The sequence below is a fragment of the Opisthocomus hoazin genome, chromosome 8, assembly GCF_030867145.1.
Source record: "Opisthocomus hoazin isolate bOpiHoa1 chromosome 8, bOpiHoa1.hap1, whole genome shotgun sequence".
NCBI lineage: Eukaryota > Metazoa > Chordata > Aves > Opisthocomiformes > Opisthocomidae > Opisthocomus > Opisthocomus hoazin.
In genome coordinates this window covers 35,580,651-35,604,760 of record NC_134421.1, presented here as the reverse complement: position 1 = coordinate 35,604,760, position 24,110 = coordinate 35,580,651, and the positions used below count along the sequence as shown (strand labels likewise).

The 24,110-nt window shown below is 44.2% G+C and overlaps 1 protein-coding gene across 1 annotated transcript in view; it reads right to left on the bottom strand.

Annotated features, from left to right (window-relative positions):
- The window catches only part of WIF1 (Wnt inhibitory factor 1), a 45,569-nt gene extending 22,393 nt beyond the window's left edge, over positions 1 to 23,176 (bottom strand). The window contains exons 1-2 of the mRNA XM_075429195.1: positions 23,021 to 23,176; positions 22,799 to 22,938 (exon numbers count right to left, since the gene is read on the bottom strand). Coding sequence (XP_075285310.1) covers positions 22,799 to 22,938; positions 23,021 to 23,144 — 264 coding nt within the window. The 5' untranslated portion in view covers positions 23,145 to 23,176. The remainder of the gene's footprint in view (positions 1 to 22,798; positions 22,939 to 23,020) is intronic.
- Between the last annotated feature and the right edge of the window lie 934 nt (positions 23,177 to 24,110).

Here is a 24,110-nt window from a genome sequence, read left to right as displayed (position 1 = left end):
ACACAACATGTACACCTGAGATGTATGCATCTTAGCAAGTCACTGGAGGCTTCCACTACTGTCAATGGCACAGCTGCAGGTATGCAGAGCAAGTGGAAACAAACCTTTTACCCTAAAGTCTGGGTTCTCATTTATCCTGAAGCATATAAGGGATCACAGGTAATTGCACCTGCTACTCTCAGCAAAGTACCTTAGCATGGGCACTGGCAAAAATGTGTTTTCATCCAGCAGTTCACTGATAGTAGATAGTATTGTTATGTCTGTTTTTTAGCCAAAAAAAGTGAAATAAAGAGAGATTAAAGCCAACATTTTATGAGAACTTTGGACTGATAAATGGTAGTTAGTTTATGTTTACAAGATGGCAGTCAGTGTCCTTAGCCAGAATACTGTCCTTTTTCTCCTGTAATACCCTGGCTTCCCAGCACAAGGAAGACATGGACTTTCAGGAGAGACACCAGTGAAGAGCCACAAAGTGATCAAGGGACTGGAGCGTCTGACATACAGGGAGAGGCTGAAAGCTGGGACCATTCATCCTGGAGAAGGCTGAAGGGGGAACTAATCAATTTGTATAAATAGCTGATAGAGGGGTGTAAACAAGATAGAGCCAGGCTCTGCTTTGTGGTGCCCAGTGACAGGACAGGAGGCAATGGGCACAACACAGAAAACTCTGTCCGAACCTGAGAAAACATGTTTTTACTGTGTGGGTGACTGAGCACTGGCACAGGTTGCCAAAAGAGTTAGTGCAGCCTCCACCAACGAAGATACTCAAAACCCAACTCAACTCAGTCCTGAGTAAACGGCTCTAGGTGACCCTGGCTTGAGCAGAGGGGTGGACTAGATCGTCTCGAGATCAGACTGTCTGGTCTCAGATCAGCCTCAGCCCTTCTGTGATTCTGTGCTCAGCTAACTTGAGCAGAAGCCCTGGTAGTGTGTGAAAGACCATCTCCCTTCAGCTCCTGGTGACACCAGCAAAGCACTCATGAGCTGGGTAGAAAGGTTGTTACGAAATTCCGGATCAGCCCTTGGCAGCACATCCACTCGCTCTGTGGGGACAGCAAGGAGACCCCAAACAGCACGCTGTGGCTGCATTCCGCACAGGCAGTCTTCAGAGGGTGTTGTGTAGGCACGGTGACCTCAGAGGACGACTCGCAGAACAACAGGGAAGGAAGCAAAGAAAGTTTTTTAAGGGTGGGTTACGCACATGGTGTATATGCGGGAGGGAGAGGGGACATGGAGAGAAGCAGTAAAACAGGAGATGAAAACTGAAGTCTGGGGTAATGTTCAAAAGGCTGCTTTTAATTAAAGACATTTTTTCCAATACAATATACCATGCCAAAATATGAAAACAAGCCATAAAGTCAAATTGTGAACATTTCTGTTTTCAAATAAAACTTTGGTTCTGAAAAATAATTATATGTCTCTACACATCTATAAACAGTACAGTGAGTGAGTCAATGGTGTACTGTCTGTTTCTCATTGGTTAGCTTTGATGTTTGGCTATATCTAAACCAGGGTCATAATGGTTTGGGATATTAAAACATTATGTTCTCACTATTCTAGTAAACAACAACTGGTTACTAGACCAAATAGCTCCACTCCCATATTCCCATTCCAGCCATGCTGTTGTAGCAGGTCAGCTTGTGAGCCAGAGCCCTGATTTGTAGGAAGGGAACTGGAATCCCATTTTCTAGAGTTGAAATGATGCCTAAGGACAAAGACAAAAAGAAAGTTAGCTGTGGGAAAGGGGACCGATTTCTGCTTGAGCCACAATACTCACCGCCTTTCAAGGAAGGAATTCCTCTAACCAGAGTAGAGGTGTGGCAGCAACTAGTGCCTGAGGCAGGAATACATTCTGCTCAGACATTAAAAAGATGGGAAGAGACACTGCACAAGCAACAGGCTGCTCAGGAGGGAAAGCCATGCACTGCACTGGGGTGAGATACCTGCCCTCACCATTTCTGTGCAAAGGTTTGTACATCTGCTGAGCTGACAAAAACTGAACTTCTTAAAATGCTAGTATCTAACAAGACCTGAAACACCTCAGTTAGATCCAGCTAGCACAATTTTAAAGTTAGGAAGCCACGTGCTGCAGAGTATGCTTGCAAATCATGTGTGCTGGACTGGGCTGGTTAAATTTTGATATAAAAATTCTGTTAAAAAATCAGTCTAGAGAGGCTGAGTAGTTTAACTCCTCAAACCTGTGAATCTGAAACAAGATTTGGCTGCCGTGAATCCCATCAATTTGGAAAAAATCTGTCTTGACACAATACCTACATCCAGTCTCCAGTATTTTCCTGCTGTAATTTGAGTTGATTGCCAATTAACTTGCATTAATCATCATGACTGAAACACAAACAACATACTCTCAGCAAATATTTACCATGCTCCAGCCTAGCATGAAATTTAGTCATGATGGTTAATTGAAGAGATAGGTCTGTGCAATTAAAATATTGTCTAGTGACTACCACAATTTGTGCTGTAAGTGATCATTGTGAGTGACCTGGTAGTGAGAACAAAATTTCTTTGGATAGTGTTGAGAGATAAAGGGGAAAACCCCATAATCTATAATCCCTTTTCCATTATAAAAACGTTCTTGTGACTTCTTTTTTTTTTTAAGCCAGCCTATTAACACTCTGGTACGTGAGGGGCAAAATTTGGTACTGAAGCTAAATTTTAGAGGAACGGCATTATCAGAGGTGATGGAGGAAATGGGGTTTGAGATAAATTATTGATCTTTGACAACTGCACACTCTGCATGCACAGTAGACTTTTCAGGTTTGGCTTGACTTCAGAAAGCACCCAAGGAAGAATATGGTTTACTTTTGTGTAAAGACTTTATTTGAGACCCTCAAGGGGTCAAGATACTGAGGCAAGGGCCCCTGCAGACCTTGTGTGAATGGTGTGGGGACTCGGTGCCTTCAGGCAGCAGGTAGCCCGGTGCAGCTGTCATTTAACTGTTCCCCATGTGGGCAAAGCCCTCAGCAAAGGGAGGAAACTTCGTTTTAGGCAAAGGATTCCATGGTCAGGATTAACTTTTATGGACTTTAAATGGCCGTTTTCTATAAATCAGAGGAATTTAAAAGGTTATAAAAACAACGAAGACCTCTAACAAATATTGTAGCAAACATCTGTTGGCAGTTTGGTTTTAACTGATATACACTTAAAATTCTTGCAGAACTCCACTCCTCAGTACAAGATTTGCTGCATTAGAGTTTCACCACTCAGATGCCACGTTTTGCCTACCTTATTATTGTTTCATATTTAATCAAAGCATTCACTGGCATGTGCTTTATGTTTTCTTAATTTTACATGAAAGATGTAGGATTAGAAGTAATGGTAGTACCTGAAACTGAAGCAGAGTAGCTTAAACTGTTGTATGTCACAGCTCAATAACCTAATAAAATATGTAGCCTTTCTAACAAAGAAAAGAGAATGTGTGTTAGCTTTGCAAGTAGATGTAAGAAATTAACTATATTTTCTTCTCGTTATTTTAAAGAGATCAGTGCTGAATGTTCTATTCTGTTATCAATTAAATGACAAACATACCCTTACGCAAATTTTCCACATTTAAAGAAAGAAACTAATCAAAAAAGTTTCCTTTTATCCCAGATCCATGGATATTTCTGGCTATGCACACACTACACAATTCTAGCATGCGCTATCCATAGCAGATGCTCACAGCTGCATATGCCATAAATAAAGTCACAAAGTGAGACAATATATGTGTGTGTTAGGTGTTTACAGCATGGACCATTGCTTCTCCAAGATATTAACTGCATTAGGTCAGAGAAGTTGGTCTGTCTATGTTCCAAGATGAAGCATGAAGCAAAATGAGATGAATTGCAACAAAGAGGAGAAGCTGTAGCCATACGGCACGTACCAGGCTATCAAAGGAGTCTGGCCAGAGCATGAGTATGTATGTCCCAGAGTATAAGTATTTATGTCAGCAGCATATTTTGTTACTGTGGTGCAGTCTAGACACTGCTGTCACGAACAACATAACAATGCCTCCTTGGACAAGTAGACAATAAACTGGTTGCCTACAAGGTTTTACTTTTCTGCTAGGGAAGGTAGCTTTGCCTCACCTGTTAATTGGTCCTGTCACAGAGTGGGTAAACTATTTTTTGCACCTCAGTGTGACACTCAAAGAGACTTTCCATCAGCCTCACGAGATAGTCCCAAAGTGGGACGAACGCTTAACAATATGAAGTGACACAGAAGCACACTCCGAGAAACAAGTTTACACAGAAGACAGGATAACTTGCCCATTTTTCAGTACCAGCTGCTAAGGATATAGGAATGAACAGAAGCATCAGGATTAACAATGGCAGAGACGCACACAAAAGGAAAAATAGAACTATTTTGGTGTTTCTAAAAAAGAAGGACCCAAATTAGAATTCAGTGAAATGCGCAATCTTAAAGAAAAATACATTATGTGACAGTGTTAATTGTGGTGGTGAAATGCACACAATTCTGCAGAGCCTGTTTTACGCCTGCTTTCTTCATGCTAAGACAACTGTGGTAGACCAATGAAAATCCATGCATGAGGAGAAAGACTTTTTTAACAGAGTGAATCCCTGCATGCAACTTTCAACAATAATAAGTTGTGGTTTTAATGGTTTTAGAAGAAGAATGGTACAAAAACTCCCTGATTTTGTCAAAGCAAGATGACTAACTGGTGCTGAATGTCTCCTGTGGCATGTGACTGTGGGTGGCAGATCAGATGATCCAAGAGAATGATTTAGAAAGCTGGAAAAGAGGCATTTCTTGGTTGCTATCAAAAGGAGCCCCAGATTTTGACAGGTGACTGCAGGCTTCCAAGAATGCTTCGCACATGAGAGATGGGCAGAAACCTTTGAAGAATACATTAGCCTTTCCTCCAAGTAATGAGAAAAGAATTTCTGCAAAGATAAGTAATACGAAAAAATCACTGTCGAGAAGCTTGGTGAGGTCACAAAGTAATAGATTTAGATCACATTTAGTAACTGAGATTCTGGCAGTTGTCTGCTCTTTGGGAGACACAGGAAACAGGGCGGCTGCTTGATCACTATGAGGTGATATTTCCTCTCACCAGACCTCGAGCTCTGCAAGCTCTCTAGCATTTGAAGAGGTCATTTGAAACCAAGCTGAGACTGAAAGCTGAAAGGCTTGCAGAAAGAGGGCTGTTGGAGAGAGACACCAGTGAAAAAGAAAAATCCAAGTACACCAGCAGAGCATTAACTTTGAAACTCCTCCTCACATGCAGGAAAAGCAGGCTACCTGAAACAGGGGGCCAAATAAATGCCTGTTGCACGTTCCTGTCCATCAGTAGCTTGCTAATGAAAACATGATTTTGATTGAGATCAGAGTCAATCCCCTGATGCAGTAGGTATTGGCAATGGGATGGTGGGGCCATTCGACAAGGCTAAAGCCTTGGCAAGCAGAATACGGGCAAACGGATCCACAGCAATGTCCAGGTAAGTACAGATACACTGATACAAAGGCACGTGGCATGCAGAATTTCTTAAAAAACAGTCACAACAAACTCACAGCTCCTTGTTGAGGAAAGTCTTGGAGTTTCTCACTGCTTCTCTACCTTGCTTTATTCAGAAACAAAAGAGAAAACAAGCGAGCACAACTCATATTTAGATGTTTTCTTGCTTAACAGATTTTCTGTAACATATTTTATTACTGCTTCACTAGAGTTACTTTTGAGAAAATTCAGCTAAAAGAAGACAAAATCATTAGGGTTTTGATAAATATGCACAGTTAATTACTTCTTGAAAATCTCTGGCAAGGAATGATATTCCTCCGCACAAACTGGGCTGGAATGTATACGTGGTACACCAGTTTCCCTTAAATTGTTTTCTCCTATGTCTTACAGATGAAAATTAGATAACTGTGCTTTAGGGAAGGTGAGAGAAGCAAGCAATACACCAAAAAGAGAAATAGCACTAAGAGTTCAGATTAAAAAAGGCAACAGATACACAAGCCTTCATTATCTTCAAATATTTAATAAAACATACTGTTCTGGTATCCTGAGAACTGGTAAAAACTGTTCTCCTGAAAAGTTATTTCTTGTTCTGGCACAGCAAGGACTAATTCATTCTTTTGTCACTCAGCAAAAGATCAGTACTTTCTCCAGTGGAGATTTCATGATCAGGGATGTTCAAAATGCCAGTTTCCTAAGGCTAATAAAAAAGAGGGAAATTATTACTAGTCCTTAGAGAAAAAAAGTAAAATACTGTCTCATCAGGTTAGTTCCTAACAAAACAATGCTGTGCAGATCTACTACCAGCACCTGCAACACATCTATGTGGCTCTTATCTACATTAAGCATAAAACGTGAGGTTATTTTCTTCCCCTCACAGCTTGAAAAATAAGTTAAAAGCTTGGCTAGCTGCTCCCAGGAGTGCATCTTTACATAGATTACAAACTGTTTACAGTTTCAGGCTCTGGGTACATTTATTTGTAATTAATACTTAAGCCTGAAAATTCTTTTCAGAGAATGGAAAATATTTTCAATAAAACCTTTACAGCTAGGGAAATGACTGCACTAACAAGCATTTAGACTAGTTATGATGGAGATCTGAGCAGACACTACATTTATTAAAACAGAATACTTCTAAAAACACAAATGTAAACCTTAGAGATGGTGGCTCATCTGATGCGACCAGAGAAAGTTCACAGCTGAAGAATAAGCTAATCCATCTCTTGCATGGTGGTAAACATGGATAATGCACACAGATTCATTTTGGCCATGCTTCAAACTTCCAACCCTTTGTTCTTAAACCTCACAGGAGATCTTTGAAGTTGAGGATAAAGCTCCTCTAGCACACCATTACCAAAGAACAACCTTCTGATTATGATCTCATGAAAGTGTAATCAATAACTTACACAAGTTAAAAGTGTGGCAAACAGCAAAGGTCACGTAATTGGGCCTTTATTGAGTCCATGTGTTTCACTCTTGGCTTTAACCGGCACTCCTGCATAATAAATATCTCTCCCCAAAATGTAAGCAATGAACTTTCTCAAAGTTATGAAATCACACAGCAGCTTCTGTGAGACTGGAGTCCTTCTAGTGTCTCAAAGAGCGATGCTTCCACCATACCCAAATGACAGAAAGTTTGCAGCACTTTTGAGTGAGAGTTTGCTTACTTCGGGCTCAGTAGATAATGGTCTTTAGCCTCATATCCCAAGCAAACAAGTGTTTAAAAGTTACAGTGAAAAGGTTTTGAAAAAAATTCAACTCTTTCCTGATGAGTTGTTAGAAAGACTTCCTTAACACTGCTCTCTTTTAACATCTGCTGCGTGGATTTTGCAAATGCCTTTAATATTGTTCTTGTTTTACAGGCTGCCATTGACCAAAGCAAATGCTAGGTACTACCATGAAAGAAGAACTAAATCTATTATTAGTAATTAATTAATTAGATTATTAATCTATTATTAGAAGAACTAAATCTGTTATTTAAATAGAATGTTTGATCAGTGTATCTGAAAAGGAACTTGTGTGTTTGCTGTTGTACCTGAAATCACAGTGATTTGTCTACTGAGACAAGACCCCGGTATGTGGACATATATTACTGTAATATTTCCATGCACCACAAAGGCCTCACGACAGTTATGGCCTCCGGAACTATACCTTGAATTTTTCAAAGCAAGATGGACTTATCTTCATAGTAAAGCAAGGAAGTATTACCTTATCCCCAGTTTCTCATAAGAAACCGAACAGTTTCTACAAACAACTTCTCTGTCTTTCAGACTTTTTCCATAGGCAGGGGCTGCACAGCTTCATCCCCGAGTTACAGCACCAGTCATACAGGGTCCAGTCTTTTGAGTTTAGGTCCAGAGCAGTCCAATGTATTTCCCAGCATTTAAATGAAGTCTCTTCTTTAAAGCCAGCTCATCCTCGACTTCCTGTACACTCGCACCAGAGAGACCAGCACCTGCAGAAGACAAAATCAGCCCAGCCAGAGCCTGATTCACCTGCTGTCTTAAACTGCCTTTCTCTCTCCCTCTGGGTGCAGATGGAGTGTACTCGCAGTGTAGGCATCTTCACATGGCCTGGACTCTGCTGACTTTCTCTGTGCTGGTTTGCTGGCAAAGTCACACCCCAGAGAGGCGGCGAGTCCTGAATTTCACTGCAGCACACGGGCTGTGCTGCAGAGCGCAGCCAGCCTTCTGCACTTGGTATCATTCCACTGAGTTTTAGCAACAGTTATCTGGAGAAATTCTCTCATCAAAAATGTCTTCCTTGTGCCCCTAGCCACTGCTAGTGTGCCAATTTTATCCTACTCTTCAAGGCCTGTCCTTTTTGCCTTCCCCTTCTTGTCACGTTCTTTCTTCAGAGGGGATTCAGATGATGAACATGGCAAAGAGCCATGTCGATTTTCCTTTTTTCTCCTTCTGCTATGGTCTCTTTCTTCAATGGGACTAAGAAATGGTCCTGGCACTTTCTAGGTTAAAAGTTTTGTGTAGATGAACTTGGTGAAAGACAAAAGTAGTGCTCTGATACAGGCAGTGCTGGCACAACCAGGGCAATCCCCCATTCAAGGACGATGAAAGACATTAGGAAGAGTTATGACAGTCAGGGTCAAGCTGAGCTTCCAGACAAATCCTCTGCACGTGCTTGCAGGAATGAATCCTGCTCAGAAAGGTATGAGGTTTATTTTGGGAAAGCTACATCCCATTGGGTTTTTTTGTTGGTTTTTTTTTTCACTCTGGATAATATGACCCCAGTATAAATCCCGATGGGGAGGGCTAGCATCTGAAAGTTCCCCAGAAGAATGTTTTGCAGAGATCCTAACCTCATTTTTATTAGAAAGAATGCTAGTGGGACAGTTCAGCTTCAGACACAAATGTGTAGACCTCCCCAAGCCCATACTTACCTCTGATGCAAAACCAGCGGGAGTCTGATGACAGCAGCAGTCTATACTCTGCTTTGAGATAACTGCCTCATTTGGGATTAAAGAGTTTTGCTAAGATCAGAGACTTAATTTATTCCTTGATGCACAGCTATGGTAAATCTGGTCTGCTCTTGCAGACCGAGGCCAAATTGTCCTTTTTGTCACTCCATACATCCCAGATGTGCTGACAATCCCTAACTTCTGCTAGAGTCAAAGACTGCTGGAGGTTCTCCAAATCCTGCAAAGCAGCCTTTATTGACTACATGAAGTGAGTAGCTCTGGGCCGAGTGTGGTCCACCGTCCCTTCAGGAAGAAAGAAACACTGGAGCAGAACGACATCCTGCACTGCAAACCCTGCTGAGCCATCAGGTCTGCTCTCCGCTTCCCTACAGGGCACAGAATTGCAGTGCTCAGCACAGTAGCCAAGCAGGGTCAAACCCTCCCTGCCATCTGCAGCGAGACTCGCGGTGACACCGGTCAGATGAGTCCTTTTTGTTTGGTTCTGCTCGAATTTTTGCCAACTGGAAGACGCCCAGGGTTTGGTAGTTGTTTCTCTGTTTTGATTTGATTTGCCACGTTTTCTGCAGCTTGCAGTACTGCAGTCGCAGTTCTACCCTCTTCAGACCTGGTCGTGTAATGAGCTAACCGAGACAGCAGATCAAGTTAGAAATTAATCACTTCTTTCTGCAGGGCTAGTTTTCAGCCAGAGCAGCTCCCTGAGCAGCCACACAGCACCAGCATGAGAAAGAGAATGGAAAGGTGTGACCATGGATGGGAAAGAAGATGCGCCAGTGCCAGCTGCTCACCTGGCTGAAGCTGTTGTTGAATGGCACTGGAAGCAAGGCAAATTTTTTCCGTGCCGTTGGCAGACGTCAAGTTTCATTATCCTGGTGTGGGGAAGCAGCTAATCTGAGAATCATCAGCAAGAAGATGGTTTCTCCAATGCACTGCTGGAGCCAACAGCACCCGCACCCAAATAGTGCATGCGCATTCCCAATGGCACTGCCACAGCCGTCACGTGGACACAGGGATTTTCACCTCTGAGAAAAATGAAAAATCCAAAGACATGATGCCACCCTCAGAAATATCTTGCTATTGTTCATTACTGTTACACACTGGGAATAATTTCAGTTGAGTCAGGTTTGTCACGCTTTTAAGCTTCAGGCAGTTCATGTTAACAGGTTTCTCTGCAGCGACACTGGATTACAAACACGTTTCTGAAATGTGACCAGGGAGCTGTACTCTTTAAATGGAAGATGACACATTTCTCGGGAAAACGAGACACGTGCCAAGTGCCGTGCCATGTAGGTGTGCTGTGCAGCTGAACTGAGGATAGACTGCACATCTGTTTTCAAGTGGCTGTCTTGCCACGTCTTAGGAAACGTTGTACAGAGAGTTACAGAAGAGACCGGACAAGGACGCTGCACCGGGAGGCTATCCTGATCGTACCAACCACACGTACAGCTTGCCAGTGAGGAAATCCACCGGTCAGGGTGTGACCTGTCTCAGCTAAGGACGATGCTGTTCTGGTGCAAAGGTGAGGCCCGTGCTCTGCTGCTTTCGCGCATGAGGTGCTCGGGCAAACCAGACTGGAACATGTGCGCTCTGGAATGAGGAGAGCCTGACGCTCCTCCGACAGCCTTTGCCGTGACGGCGGTGCGCACGGCATATGGGCTCCCTCCTGTGGATCTCCTAAAATGGACCACGCAGATACAGCTCGGGAGACCTGCAGCTGGGGACGAAGCCACGCATCCTCCTCTCTTCAGCTCCGCTCGGAAGAGGGGCTCTCCCACAGCCTCCCCAGGCTCCACTCCGCTCTGAGCAAAGGGACCCACTGCTGCCTGCACAATGGCATTAAGCTTATGCAACATGCAAACTATTTTCAAACCTTCATATCTCTGAGGAACGAAGTGGGGGGTTTTTCCTAATCCTTTCTACCTTTCAATTTTTTTTTCTTTTTGAGGAAAGAGAATAAATGCTACACAAAAATCACTTGTGTTGATTAAAAAAGGTTTCAAGAGGTCTTATGGTATCCAGTTAAGCAGTCAGAAATCAGGAAATACCAGTGAATAATGCTGCATGAACAGACTTAACTCTGCTTTTACACGACATGAAAACCTCACTAAGTACATGGGCCCATACTAATTCTCATCTATGAGACATGTAGCTTCTTCCGTAACTGCGAATCTTACACAACCAAAGAAATGGTGTTGAAGTCCTGCAGGCTTCCTCAGAGTGAATGGCTGTGACAAACGCTGAGTAGCCTGTGAAAATCTGGCCCATTAAGTCAACTGGACACATCAATATGCAGATACACAGTAAACCGCATAGTTGCAAGCTGTGTGCTACAAGACATGCAGAGGTCTAGGGAAAATATGCTTGCACACGAAGGCCAATAACAATGTAATAGTTTGTTGCTGTAACCTTTCAATTGTATTTAATAAACTGAGATGCATGTGAATTAGGGGTGGCAGCAACTGGAATACCACAACTTGCTGACCACAAGATTCATTAGAAATGTTTTTTTGGGAAACGCATATGGAAAAAACTCTCAAGCCCAAACCATCCTGGTCATATGCAAATATCCACATGTTTTCATATGCAGATTTTTAAAGCAGTAGAAATCTGTTTTCAGAAAAATTATGACTTATCTGTAGGCTATTAACGTACTCCTGAAGGGCAACAGGTGAACAACGCATCTCTGTTAGAAGGTCCATTTTCCATGAGAAACTGAAAGGTATGCTTAGTTAATGGCTGAGTTTTCAACATGCAGGTTGTATACATTTTAATCTAAGGCTTTCTGGGTTTTCAAATAAATTTCTTCAGATAGTTTCTATCCATTGAGAGTGGTCAGTAGCTCATCTTGTGCTTGCCAGAAATATAACATAGACTTTACCACAGGGACTAATGTAAGCATACCGTTACTAAATCTGGCTTATCTGGAAGTCTATAATCAGAGACAAAAAATCAAGCTTCACCTAAACATCTCTGATGCTTGATTATCATCAGAGTATATGCTTATACATTTAAAGTAAAAGGTCCTGTGAATGTGGCTGGAGTAGCAAAACCAGATTTGTTGTCAACGCATAACAATAATGTGTGAAACAGTGTTGCAAACTCTCATAATTGAGTATCAGTTCAAGAAATTCTGCTCAGGTTATAAGAAAAGCTCCAGCTCTCCTTTCTATATCTCACCAAGCTTAGGGAAGCCCCTGCAGACCGGCTGCTTCCTTGACATTCGCCTCTCCTGGGTGGAATAACCAGACATAGCCCGAGCAGGAGACTCTCCTCAGAGCAGAGAGGGATAGTTTGGGCATCCTCTTCTGTTCTGATGTGGCGTGGTTATAAAGGAATCAGAGAGGGAAGAATCTTACAATACCACCTTCACAGAAGGGCAAGGGCCATCCCTTTCCTTCCATCTCTCACAAAAATGGCTTTCTGCTCCCCACTCTTCATGAGACCCCTGGCCTGGGGAAGGGAAGAAATCCTGAACAACCTGGGTATGCCCCACCACCTGCTTTAAACCAAGAAAGGGGGGAAAAGACCTCACCGCAGTTACCTCAATTTTTGTAGATAGGGACAAGAAACATGTATAAACCTAGAGACAGAAGTTTCTTTTGGAGTTGTTGGAGTTGGGGAGAGGTGGAGAAACAGCTATTTCACGAGAACTTGCAGAGGCTGAGAGCTCTATACCTCCAGGTAAGCATTCCTCCTGCCAGCAAACTTTCAGATTCCACATCCTTTGAAACACTTCCCAATTAATTTAATTGAATGAACTTAGGCTGCTTGATTGTATTTTACAGGATAAGAAAACCTTACTTTTGGATGAATAAAGGTCTTACATAAATAAGTTAAATACTTAGGAATGTTTCAAATCTTCTGATTCTGCTCTTCAGTTTCAATTAATTGCTGTCTAAATGAATCATAGTAACAGTGGCATCACGGCATCAGCTATATAAATTATGAAGTTTACTTGACTGCAAATGTGCATTAACTAAACAGGATACTCATGCTGATGCAATTCAAATATGAACTCCATCAGTGGGCAGGGTAAGCGCAGACTTTGTCCCATCAAAGGAAAGCTACTGTTATGCCAAGTAAATACGTGAAACCCAGGTGGTTCTTGCTGTGATGAAGGCCTCTAATTTCTGTGTGGGAGGGACCGTGTAAGCTTCTCCACCCTGTACCTAATACCAACTTGTCACTGCTCGGAATGGAGGGGAGCAACATGTCGGTTTGTAAGATTTCAGCTATGCTCCTTTGCCAATACAGAAATCTGATCATGCCTACGCAATCTGAATAGGTGTTCCTGTGCAAAACTGGAAGGAAAGAGGAGGAAAAAAAAACCAGCACAAACCAGGAAAAAAAAAAAAAATCAACCAAAGTAGTGGTCAACATGCCCTGTTAGCAAATTATTTCCCAACTCTTAATATGGCTATGCAGTTCATATATTGCTTGTGATTACAGACCTGGGTAACTGTATCTTGCCTCTCTTTCCTCTCCGGCAGATGCTGGTGCACTCTGCTGTGCAACCTGCCTGTTCTCCCTGAAGGTCCTTGTGTGGAACACTGCAGGCACATAGCTGCTTGCAGTTATTTGATATGTCTGTGGCTTCACAGGGAAAAAAATAAATTTGTTTCAACCGGGTCACTCAAATGGACTCTGTTTCAACAGTTCAATTTATCTCCCAGAACCTCTCCAAGAAAGAGAACTGGCTAAGGCTCAAACTTGGAAAAATGAAAGCAGTGTTTACTGCAGTTTAAAAGGAACAAGCTGAAGGTGGTACTTGTACTCCTTACTGAAGGTGCTCAGTGGACTTGGTTATTTGCCTACGCCATTTTTAGTTTTAGATTCCCACTGACTGTATCAATATTCACACATTTCCAAGTTGAGAGCAAGTAGAAAACATTGCAGGAGAGCCTGTCTTCTCCTGCTCATCAACAAGTTGTGATCTCTCCATGTCTTCCTCATGTTCTCAGAAAAAATAGGTTCATGATCACCGTACTGAAAGCTCTGAACCTGTTCTCTGTTCTGATGGTCAGGATGGTCCAAGAGCCTGCCCTCTCCTTCTCTGGCCAGCCACCGTTGCAAAGACTGGCTCTGCTGCTCTTTCTACTGGTTTCTGTGCTTCAGCGCTCAGAGCTGGTGACAGATCTTCTCATTAGTGGGCTGCTGTTTGGGGAGTTTGTTTTCCCTGGTGATGGGCCAAAACCTGAGGCTGGGAGATTGCCAGGTTTGATGTCAGGCATATTTATTTCCTTTAGGATCGGTTGGGTTTAGCTAGCTGTTTATCCAGGCTAAGGGGCAACTTCAGAAGATTCATGGGACCAGCTCTGAAAGCTGTGTCTGGTCTCTAAGTTATTTATTGAAGTATTTGCCAGTGATGGCAGCAAGCGCGGAAGCAGCTGGAAGGTAACTGCCCACTTCTCCTTCTATAGCCAAACAAGCTGGATTCCACCAGTTGGTTGCAGAACAAGGCAAACTTTCATACTAGATGTAAAAAAATCCAGAGGTTTTCTTGTTCTTTGGCTGAAACAAATCCACCCCAAATCTTTGTAAGCCTCTGCTGAGGCATTTCTATTCTGCACATGCTTCTTCTCCATGTCAGATGGACTTGTCAGTTAACTCCTCAGCATTTTTGTGCAGCGAAGTGGTCTTCTATGAATGGACTATGAATCCACATACTATGGTGGATTTCAGGTATCATAGCTGGATAAAGTCTTCTCCGCTCCTCTGTACAAGAGTATCACTGTCTTTGCTTATTTATATTACTTTTTCTGAGGCAGATTTCGTTTTGCTGCTTTGCCATGATTGTACAAGCCAGTCTCCGTTTTGTGTTCCTGCCTGGCCTATTCTGGCCCATGGCTGGCTTGGGAGATCAGCACAGAGCAGTGGATTTTGTTTACCTTGACTTTAGTAAGACTTTCAGCACTGTCTCCCACATCTCCACAGAAGAAGCGAGGAAGTAGAACTTCCATAAGTGAGGTGGACTGCTGCACTGCCAGGCTCAGTGGGTTGTGATCAGCAGCATGAAGTCCAGCTGGAGGCCAGTCACTAGTGGTGTACCCCAGCAGTTGATACCAGATCTCATACTGTTTAACATCTTCATTACTGACCTGGACGTTGTGACAGAGTGCACTCTCAGGAAGTATGCAGACGATACAAGACTGCGAGGGGTGGCTGATACACCAGAAGGCTGTGCTGCCATCCCAAGGGACCTCAGCAGGCTGGACGAATGGGCTGACAGGAACCGCATGAAGTTCAATGAGGGAAAGTGCAAAGTCCTGCACCTGGGGAGAAACAAATCCATGCACCAGTACATGCTGGGGGCCGATCAGCTGCGAAACAGCTTTGCAGAAAAGGCCCTGGGGGTCCTGGTGGGCACCAGGTTGACTGTGAGGCAGCAATGTGCCCTTGTGCCAAAGGCGGCCAAAGACCTCCTGGGCTGCATCAGGCAAAGCACTGCCAGCAGGTCCGGGGAGGTGACCCCTCCCCTCTGCTCAGCACTGGTGAGACACACCTGGAGTCCTGGGTCCAGTCCTGGGCTCCCCAGTGCAAGAGAGACAGGGACACTGTGGAGCGAGTCCAGCGAAGTGGCATGAAGAGATGGGAACATGCCTCTCATAAGTTTGAAGACACATCTGGTTTTCCCTATTTAGCTCTTTCTTCTATGAAGTAAGCATAAGGAAAGACACTAATTTGCTGCAGGTTCTTCTATAGGCTGACAGGTCTCATGAGAGATCTGGAGGACCAGTGCCGCAGGCAGAGGCCCTGGAGGGCTGTCAGCTCTCACATATCTGCCAGCGTGTCACCCGAGGGGAAAACACATCTTATCTCAACGCATGTGCACTCACTGAGCAGGACTTCTGTTACTTCACACAATTGGCTCAGCTCAAAGTGTCACAACTAGCCCAGGTGCTTTTTGTACATGGATCTCAATTTTATTTTACGTAAGAAGAGCCAGCCTTTCATTACATTATTACTTACCTTATTGCATATATTTTATTACAATCACTGTTTTTTGCAACTAAGATTTCAGAATGTCAGTCTCCACAAACCAAAGAGAAGGGAAAAAATGCAGTTAACTGTGCATTCAACAACATATCCAAAATGTGATTGATTACATGTTTCTTTCATTTACAGTTTTCAAAAAAGCCATTTACTTAACAGAAAATACCAGTAAAGCTATCTTCTGCTTTTACTGAAATGTACACCTGCAGCAACAGACATCTACTATACTTTATACATATAATTCACTGCAAAAAAACACCATGTGCTTTGTTATGGGAAGACAGGATTACAATGTAACTGCCTGTTCTTTGCTGTGCATTTCAGATGACTGCACTTTCTGCCATGCCTGGGCTACAGTCTGATGTAGCGAAGAGTTTGGCCACATACAAACAGTTAAAAAGAAAATAAGCAAACAAAAAACCACCAGCAAAACAAAAAAATCCAACACGGTTGAACAGCAGAATAAAAGAGGCTAACAGAAGTAAAGTAGCATCTTTCAAAAGGTGGAATTCTTACGAAAAAAAGGAAAGTAAAAGAGGAACAGACCCTGGCAGGCCAAGTGTAAAGCTGCAGTAAGCTGAAACACAAAAGGTTTTGAGATGGGTTTTCTTGAAAGCTTTAAAAATACTAATCAGAAACTCAATGCTCTGAGCTAAGGTATACAAAAGTTAAAATTCTATCCGACTTGATGCAAGTACTTACTACAGATCACTGTTCTGAAAGCTCTGGGTCACACCATATTCCCTACATATACACATGGCCTAGGAAGTGTGTGGTTTCTTGTATTTGTTTTATATGTACATGAGTCACTTTGCTAGAAACAAGTCATTCACACTTGCAACTACCCAAAAAAACTCTTTGGAAGGTGTGATGCCAGCAGAAGAAGTTAAATACATTAAGAAATCCTTCCAGCTAGTTCTCGTTATGGTTAGTTCTTACTTTTTACTCCCTGGTATTACTTGTAATGGCATTAACTTTAGACCACTAAGAACATACTTAGGAAACTGTCTGTAAAAAAGAGGTGATGCAGATAGAAAACATCCATTTCCACAAAAAGGAGGAAAGCAACACAGCCTGGATTTTATATTTCAGAAAAACTGTTACTAACATGGGGAGAGGAACCTGTACATTTTCACAAAATACAGTCTTGTAGCCTGGGTTGTCCTGTTAGTTCCAGTGCTTTTCAATAGTTATGTTGTACAATGCAGCTACTACTGTAAAAGTAGTGAAAATATTTTACTACTTCAGCTTTTTTGTTAAAAATGTATTAGAATATTTATAGAAAGGATAAACAATGAAAATCTTGAAGAATGATTTATTTAACGCAGCTTTACAGTGCTGTGTAAAAAGAATAATTGTGTAGTTTACACATATACCATCTAAATTGCTATGGAAACCAGATGTAGCTTACACTACAAGGTGCCTTGTAACTCATCTCTGCTGAGCAATAAATCCCCCCCTTTTCTTCTTGGCAAAACTTTGAGAAACTTTACTGCTGTTTTCTATCAGCAGATACAACAGATGGCTGGCACATGCCTGCTTTACTAAGAAAGTGGGATCTCTACAGCACTACTTTGATCCCCAGTGGCATGTCTACAACACTGCGATGCAAAATACCACAGCTGAGCAGAATCTAAATATTAAAGGTTTGGAGCTGTGCTCTTGATATAAGAACCCCCCGTTTAAAAATCACAGTATGTAAACATCTTCACATTCCACATGGAAATTTTGGCACAGAGGTCAGAAAACAAAGTGTTTCCTCTGTTTGGTAACATGAAACTGCAGTGAAGGTACTACTGTAAATCCCAAAAGTGCGAGTTTATGTGATTGCCTTGAACAAACTTCCAGAACAGTCATACTTATATTGGGAGAAAAAAAAAAAAAAAATTGTGCATATGAGACATTTTTTAAGTTGAAAAGCATCACTGTAATCCCTGGCTATGAATAAGATACTTACAAAAAGTTTAGCAGTTTCTTTGAAGACAAGTTTCCTTTGGAGAATTAACATGTTTTGAAATTCACCAGGTTTTGTTTTCTTCCAGTTTATCAAGCAAATAGTAATGTTTGAATAGAGCACCCAGTTGCGACAATAATGCCTTAAAAGTGGTAGCCTGTTAGCTTTCCTCTGGGCAAGGAAACAAAACTTCTCCTGGCATAGCTGGATATTCCATTTTATCTTAATGGTCAGGCTACATCTCAGCAATATAAAGTAAATCCAGAGAAACCAACTGAGCTATTCAAGGCTGATGGTCACATTGCTGAGATCAGAACCAGCCTCCGGGAGCTGTAATTATATACAGCTCCTAAGCTCCACTATACAATATAGAAATGATGCTAGAAAATGCACTGATGACATATACCTCCTCTTCTTAAGGGGTGGGCCTCTTATTGCTTCACTCAAGGTTATCAATACCTCTTCAGTCAGAACTAACCCAGCCTTTCCAGCTGGGACAGGTCCAACTGCCTCTTTTCAGGGCCCTGAGGACTACGTGCTGGGATGCCTCCTTGCCTCCTGATACTTGTGCTCCTGTGACCAGAAGCACTTCCAGACCAAAGGCCTTTCCCCAGCACTTGATTCCCTTGTGCACACATACACACCTGCGATCACAGGGCAGGATCAGCCCTGTCAGGTCACAAAAAGGCATGCATCCAGCAGCAGAAGGCTGGATGTATCTTTAGGACATAATACACACATGTGGTATCCATGCACCGTGAGATATATATGTGCATCCTCCAGTGACACTGGTCAATTCCTGTTCACGCACCAGCACAAGACCGAGTATTCAGATGTCACATCATGGGCATGCATTCAGCCATGCGACAGGAGAGGAGCCGTGGGGTACTCATGACAGCTGGGAGTAGGAAGCAAGCTGCTACAATAATTCATCTGACCCCAAATACTTCTCCCCTGTCTGAAAGGAAGCAAGCAGGGCTCGCAGGTTACAGCCCAGACTGATTTTTGCTCTGTGGATCAGACCAGAGACTGCTTCAGAACAAAAACACAAACTTGCTTTTTGGCTTCTTTTTTCATCTCCCATCTATTAAATCAACCTGGCTGCTGCTCTGTCACTGAGCACTTGCTTCCTCTGAACTGATTTTGATATGGTTCTCTCCCATGTGAACTCCATTTTACTGCCATCACAAGTCCCACTGAAAGTTAAGCATACGTATTGGTGTTTGTGGATTTGGAGCTTAAATACCTCTCATAAATTCCTGAACACTGTAGAGATCATGTTATTACTGCAATCTTTGCTACCTTCCACTGGTGGACATAGCAAAACATACTGCAGCATCAGTTAGCGTTAACAGTCTATTCCTCTTTCATCAGGAAGCCTTTAAGTGCAATCTTCCCCAGAGAACAAGACCTCCAAAAGTCATTATTCTTTTTTTTTGCAAAAACCATACAGAATAAAAGCAAGAAGCACACCAGTGAGCTCTAGTGGTTACACAGATGCCTGCTGTTTGCTACATATTACCACTGATTTTTGCTTTTTTAAGCCTTTCAAATCAGGGAGCAATCTTCACAACTACCAATTTGCCCAGGTTACATTTTTTCTAAAGAGAACATAACATCTGTAATCTTATGTTTAAATTCATAGGTAAAAACATAGGTGCATAAAAACATAACAATCCCGTTCTGCAGTACTCCAACCTGCTCATAACCCCTGAACCATCCTGACTTCACCAGAAAAAGTAGGTATTCAACACCTTCAGACAGGTAAATTTTGAGGTTTCCCTAATATTCCCTAATAATTAAATAGAACTAATGGACTAAGGACTAAAAGCAACTAAGGCTTTTCTTTGGTTAATGTTTTCTAGTGAAAATGGCTTTAATTGTTTGTTGACCATATAAAATCTTTACCGTGTAAAATGGATCCAGGGCATAAAGGCCACTGTATTAGAAACGTAACATCTAAAGGTAGTGAGGATTTACCACTTCAGTTTACACGTAATACAGGTATAATCTAGTCCTTAAAATGTTCCTTTCACCAGAAATTTTTTGAACCAGAATATGGACATATGCAGCAGTGTAGGACTGCGAAGCATTGCCACTCCCTGGGCTGGATTATTTACTCACCCACAACTTTGATCATTCTTTATCCCAGGAGCAGGTAGATGCCATCTACCCACGGGATATTTATACCCACTTTGCACAGCTGTAGGCAGGGACTCATGGCAGCAGAGACTGAGCCCTATCCTGTTGGAGACCCCAGGTGGGGTGAGTGGACCTTGGCTGGCTGCCAGGCACCCACCCAGCCACGCTCTCCTTCCCCTGCCTTGTTGCTGTCAGGGCTAGGAGCCATGTGATGACATAGATAGGATCTCCTCTATCTGCTCAGGAGAAGTCTTACAGCTATCGACCGGAAAGGGGTCTAGCTACTGCTAAAGGCTGTGGCATATACTACAGACTGCCCCCAAAATTTGGAGCCCTACAGAAACCTTCAGATCTCTGGTGGGACACAAGGGTAAGAGGTCTATAAGGCACAAGATACAAGACTCACAGAGGAAATTATTTCAGTTTTACCAAACAGGAGACAACTGCACGCTAACTAGCAGTTGTTTTACAGAAAGCAGTCTAGTACTTCAATATCTCAAATGCCTTTTTGCTTCTAAAGCATACTAGTATTTTTTTCTTTTCTTTTCCCTCTTCCTTTCTTGCCACTGTTCTCCCCTTTTCTCTTGTATCCCCTTTCCTCTCCTTCTCTTCTCCTCTCCTTTCCTTCTCCTTGCCCTTCCCTGACTCAGGAAATTCCCAAACAAAAGTATTCCATCACATTAAAGGTAGCAAGTATTTAGTACTTTCCTGGACCTGTCAGTGGAAACTTCTAAGAACCTCTATACTTAAAAGCAAAACAGAACACTAAAAAAAACCCTGTTACAATTTACTCATTTCTTCCCCTCATAAAATATTGGGAATTCTGTGAAAAAGAAACTGTGTTCTTTTGCCAGAAATAACTTTTATCCTACTCTGTTTGCAACACTGCTGTGGGCATTGTTCACTTGTAATCTATATAAAAGGTATGCCAATGATGTTGTTGCCCTGTGGGCTACAGAAGAAATGCTTATGTTTTTTCCTGTCCCTTCTAATCAGGAAAAGGGCTGGGTGGCACAGGGACAGTAAGTGCCATGGTTTCCACAGAGGATGATGAGAACTGTGGGCAACAGGCAGCTGTACTGAAGCACCTCTAAGAGATGCAAAAAACAACAGGACTGATTGTGCTACCAAAACGTAGACATTTTGTCTAGGATGTCAAGTATGTCCATCTTTTTCCAAACTCCTAAAACACCAGAGGGTTGAAATTCCTTCCTTAGCTTAGGCTGATGGTTCAAATCTTCATCTGAAAACTTGTGTAAGTATTTAAATCTCCGCAGCCGTAGGACTGGATTGCCAATGTTTATATTGACTGTATGCACAGACAAACTTGTAAGGAGCAGCTAGATGAGATTACAAAATCTCCAAACGCAGAGTGTCTGTTTTAACACTTGTTAGACCCATAAATATCCGAAAGTTAACATGCTGTTCTAGGAACAGAGTAGTGCAATGAAGTTGCTTTAATCATTCAGGTATTTCACTTACTAATCATGTTTTCTCTAGCAGTAATTCAGTCATTCAGCAGAGGAGGAGGAATAATGAGTTAAACAGCTTTGTCGCTGCTCAGAAATGATTTTGTCCTGCAAGTTGCATCAAGGTGAACACCTGCCTATGCTGCCTTTAAGCCTGTGACTCTGTTCACTGAAATCAGTGCTACGATCATCTTTTCCTGATGAACTACCTGTAGGCAGCAAAGGAGGGACAAGACAGCACAAACACGAAGTACAAGAGAAGAGGGACAGGGTTCAGCCTAACATCTCATCCTCCTTTCCAAAAAGAGGTAGTTTTATCATGGACAGCAACTGAAGCTGGCAGAGAAACAGAGCAGGAAATATAGTCCCCAAACACATTAATTATTCCAGTTATTTAAATGCCAACCCTTGGTGTACAAAGTTGTTTTCTCTGTAAAGCTGGACTGGAATGCCAAAGAGCTTCAGCAAGTCACTTAGCCTTTTTGAGTAAGTTTTGTCTCTCCACGTTCCCCTCCCTCCCTAAAAGAGGAGGTGAAGCGTTTCCTGAACTCGAAGGCTTTGTGAGTTTGTTTGGGTTTTTCTAATTACTTCAAAATTACAAGGGCCTCAGACAACACCTCAAAGCCAAACAAGTCCTGTAGTTATAAACAGCATTTTAGAACAACCAAAACCACAACCAAATTTGCGAAGCTGCAATTAACTGAATTATACAACCAATCTCCCCTGAATATTTGGAGGTAAATATTGTTTCATCTTTGCCAAGCTCTTTACTGTACAAAGTCACCGTTCAGCATTGTAAAACTTAATTAATTTTATCCATCATTTTTTACGTTACGGTGATTTTTTTTCTGCGTCCATGCTAACGTCTGCTAAGGTGTTCCAGCTCTGTGCAAATCCAACACGCGCCGCCAGTGTGTTGAACCGTGCACACGCTTCTTCACGAAAACACGCCGCGCACGCCTGTCTTTTCGACAACAGAAGCCAAGGGACTCAAAACACCGCAGGTGTATCTGGTTTCGCAACTAAACTTGGCAAAACAAAGTCCAGAGCGGAGAATTTCTGCTCAGCAGAACCACAGATTCGCCGTGCACCTTCAGCAGACAGAGACCGACCAGCGAAGGCCCCGCGGTCCGCGTCCACCAGCTCGGGAAAGCCGAAGGAAAGCGGCACCCGGGCACCCGCCGCCGGGTGAAGCGTCGTGGGAGGGGTCGGCCCCCGCCACGGGGGCACCGGCCGCCCGCGCGCCCCGGCACCCCGCTTCGGGCACGCTGCCCCCCCCCGCCCCGCACCCCGCCGGGCTGACGGCGCTGCCCGCGCCCGGGGGGCTCCGCACCTACCCGTCCCGTCGCCTGCCAGGTGAAGTTGATGGCGTGGATGCCGACGGGGACGGCGGGCATCCTCTGCTGGGCTTTCCTGAAGTCGTGGGTGAAGGGGGCCATCTTCCCCTCGGAGGCGATCAGAATGTCCTCCTCGAAGCCTGCGAAAGGCAAAGGGGGGGGGCGATGGGCGGCAGCCCCGCAGGGACGGGCTCCGCTCCGCTCCGGGCGGCCCCCGCTTACCGATGAGGACCCGCGCTTGCCGGGCGTCGATCCACAGGTAGAGCGTGTCGGGCTGCCGCGGCGCGGCCCGCAGGCTGCAGAGGCTGAGGAGCAGCGCGGCGCAGAGCCGCCCCGCCGGGGCCATGCTCCGCGCACCGCCGGCCGCCGCTCCGCCGCTCCCGCCGCCGCCGCCGCGCCCGCCCTCTGCCGCTGCGCGCCCGCAGCCCCCGGCGGCGGGAGGGGGGCGCGGGGCGGGCCCTGGAAGCCCGCGGCCGCCGAGCTCCGGCCCCCGCCGCTGCCCGGGCGCAGCGCGGCGGCGGGACGCGGCGCGGGAGGCGCGCGCGCGGGCGCGGCACGGGAGGCGCGCCCGGCGCGTGGTGCGCGCGAGTGTGCCGCCCGTCCCGCCCCTCTCCCGCTGTGCGCCCCGCGGGGTCACGGCGGGCGCAGCGGCACCGCCGCGGTCGCGACAGACTCGCTGAAGAATCATCGAATTGTCACAGGCTCGTGCGGGTCGGAAAAGACCTCCGAGATCAGCAAGCCCAACCTAAGATCATCAGCTCCAACCGTCACCCCAACACCCCCACGCCTGCTAAACCACGTCCCAGAGTGCCTCATCCACACGTCTTTTGAACACCTCCAGGGATGGGGACTCCACCACCTCCCTGGGCAGCCTGTTCCAATGCCCGACCACTCTTTCAGTAAAGAAATTTTTCCTAATCTCCAATCTAAACCTCCCCTGACGCAGCTTGAGGCCATTGCCTCTCATCCTATCGCTAGTTACTTCGGTGAAGAGACCAACACCCGCCTCACTACAACCTCCTTTCAGGTAGTTGGAGAGAGCTATAAGGTCTCCCCTCAGCCTCCTCTTCTCCAGACTAAACAGCCCCAGCTCCCTCAGCCGCTCCTCCTAGGACTTGTTCTCCAGACCCTTCACCAGCCTCATCGTCCTTCTCTGGACACGCTCCAGCACCTCAATGTCCTGCTTGTAGTGAGGGGCCCAAAACTGAACACAGAACTCCGGGTGTGGCCTCACCAGGGATGAGTACAGTGCACGATCACCTCCCTACTCCTGCTGGCCACACCATTCCTGATCCAAGCCAGGATGCCATTG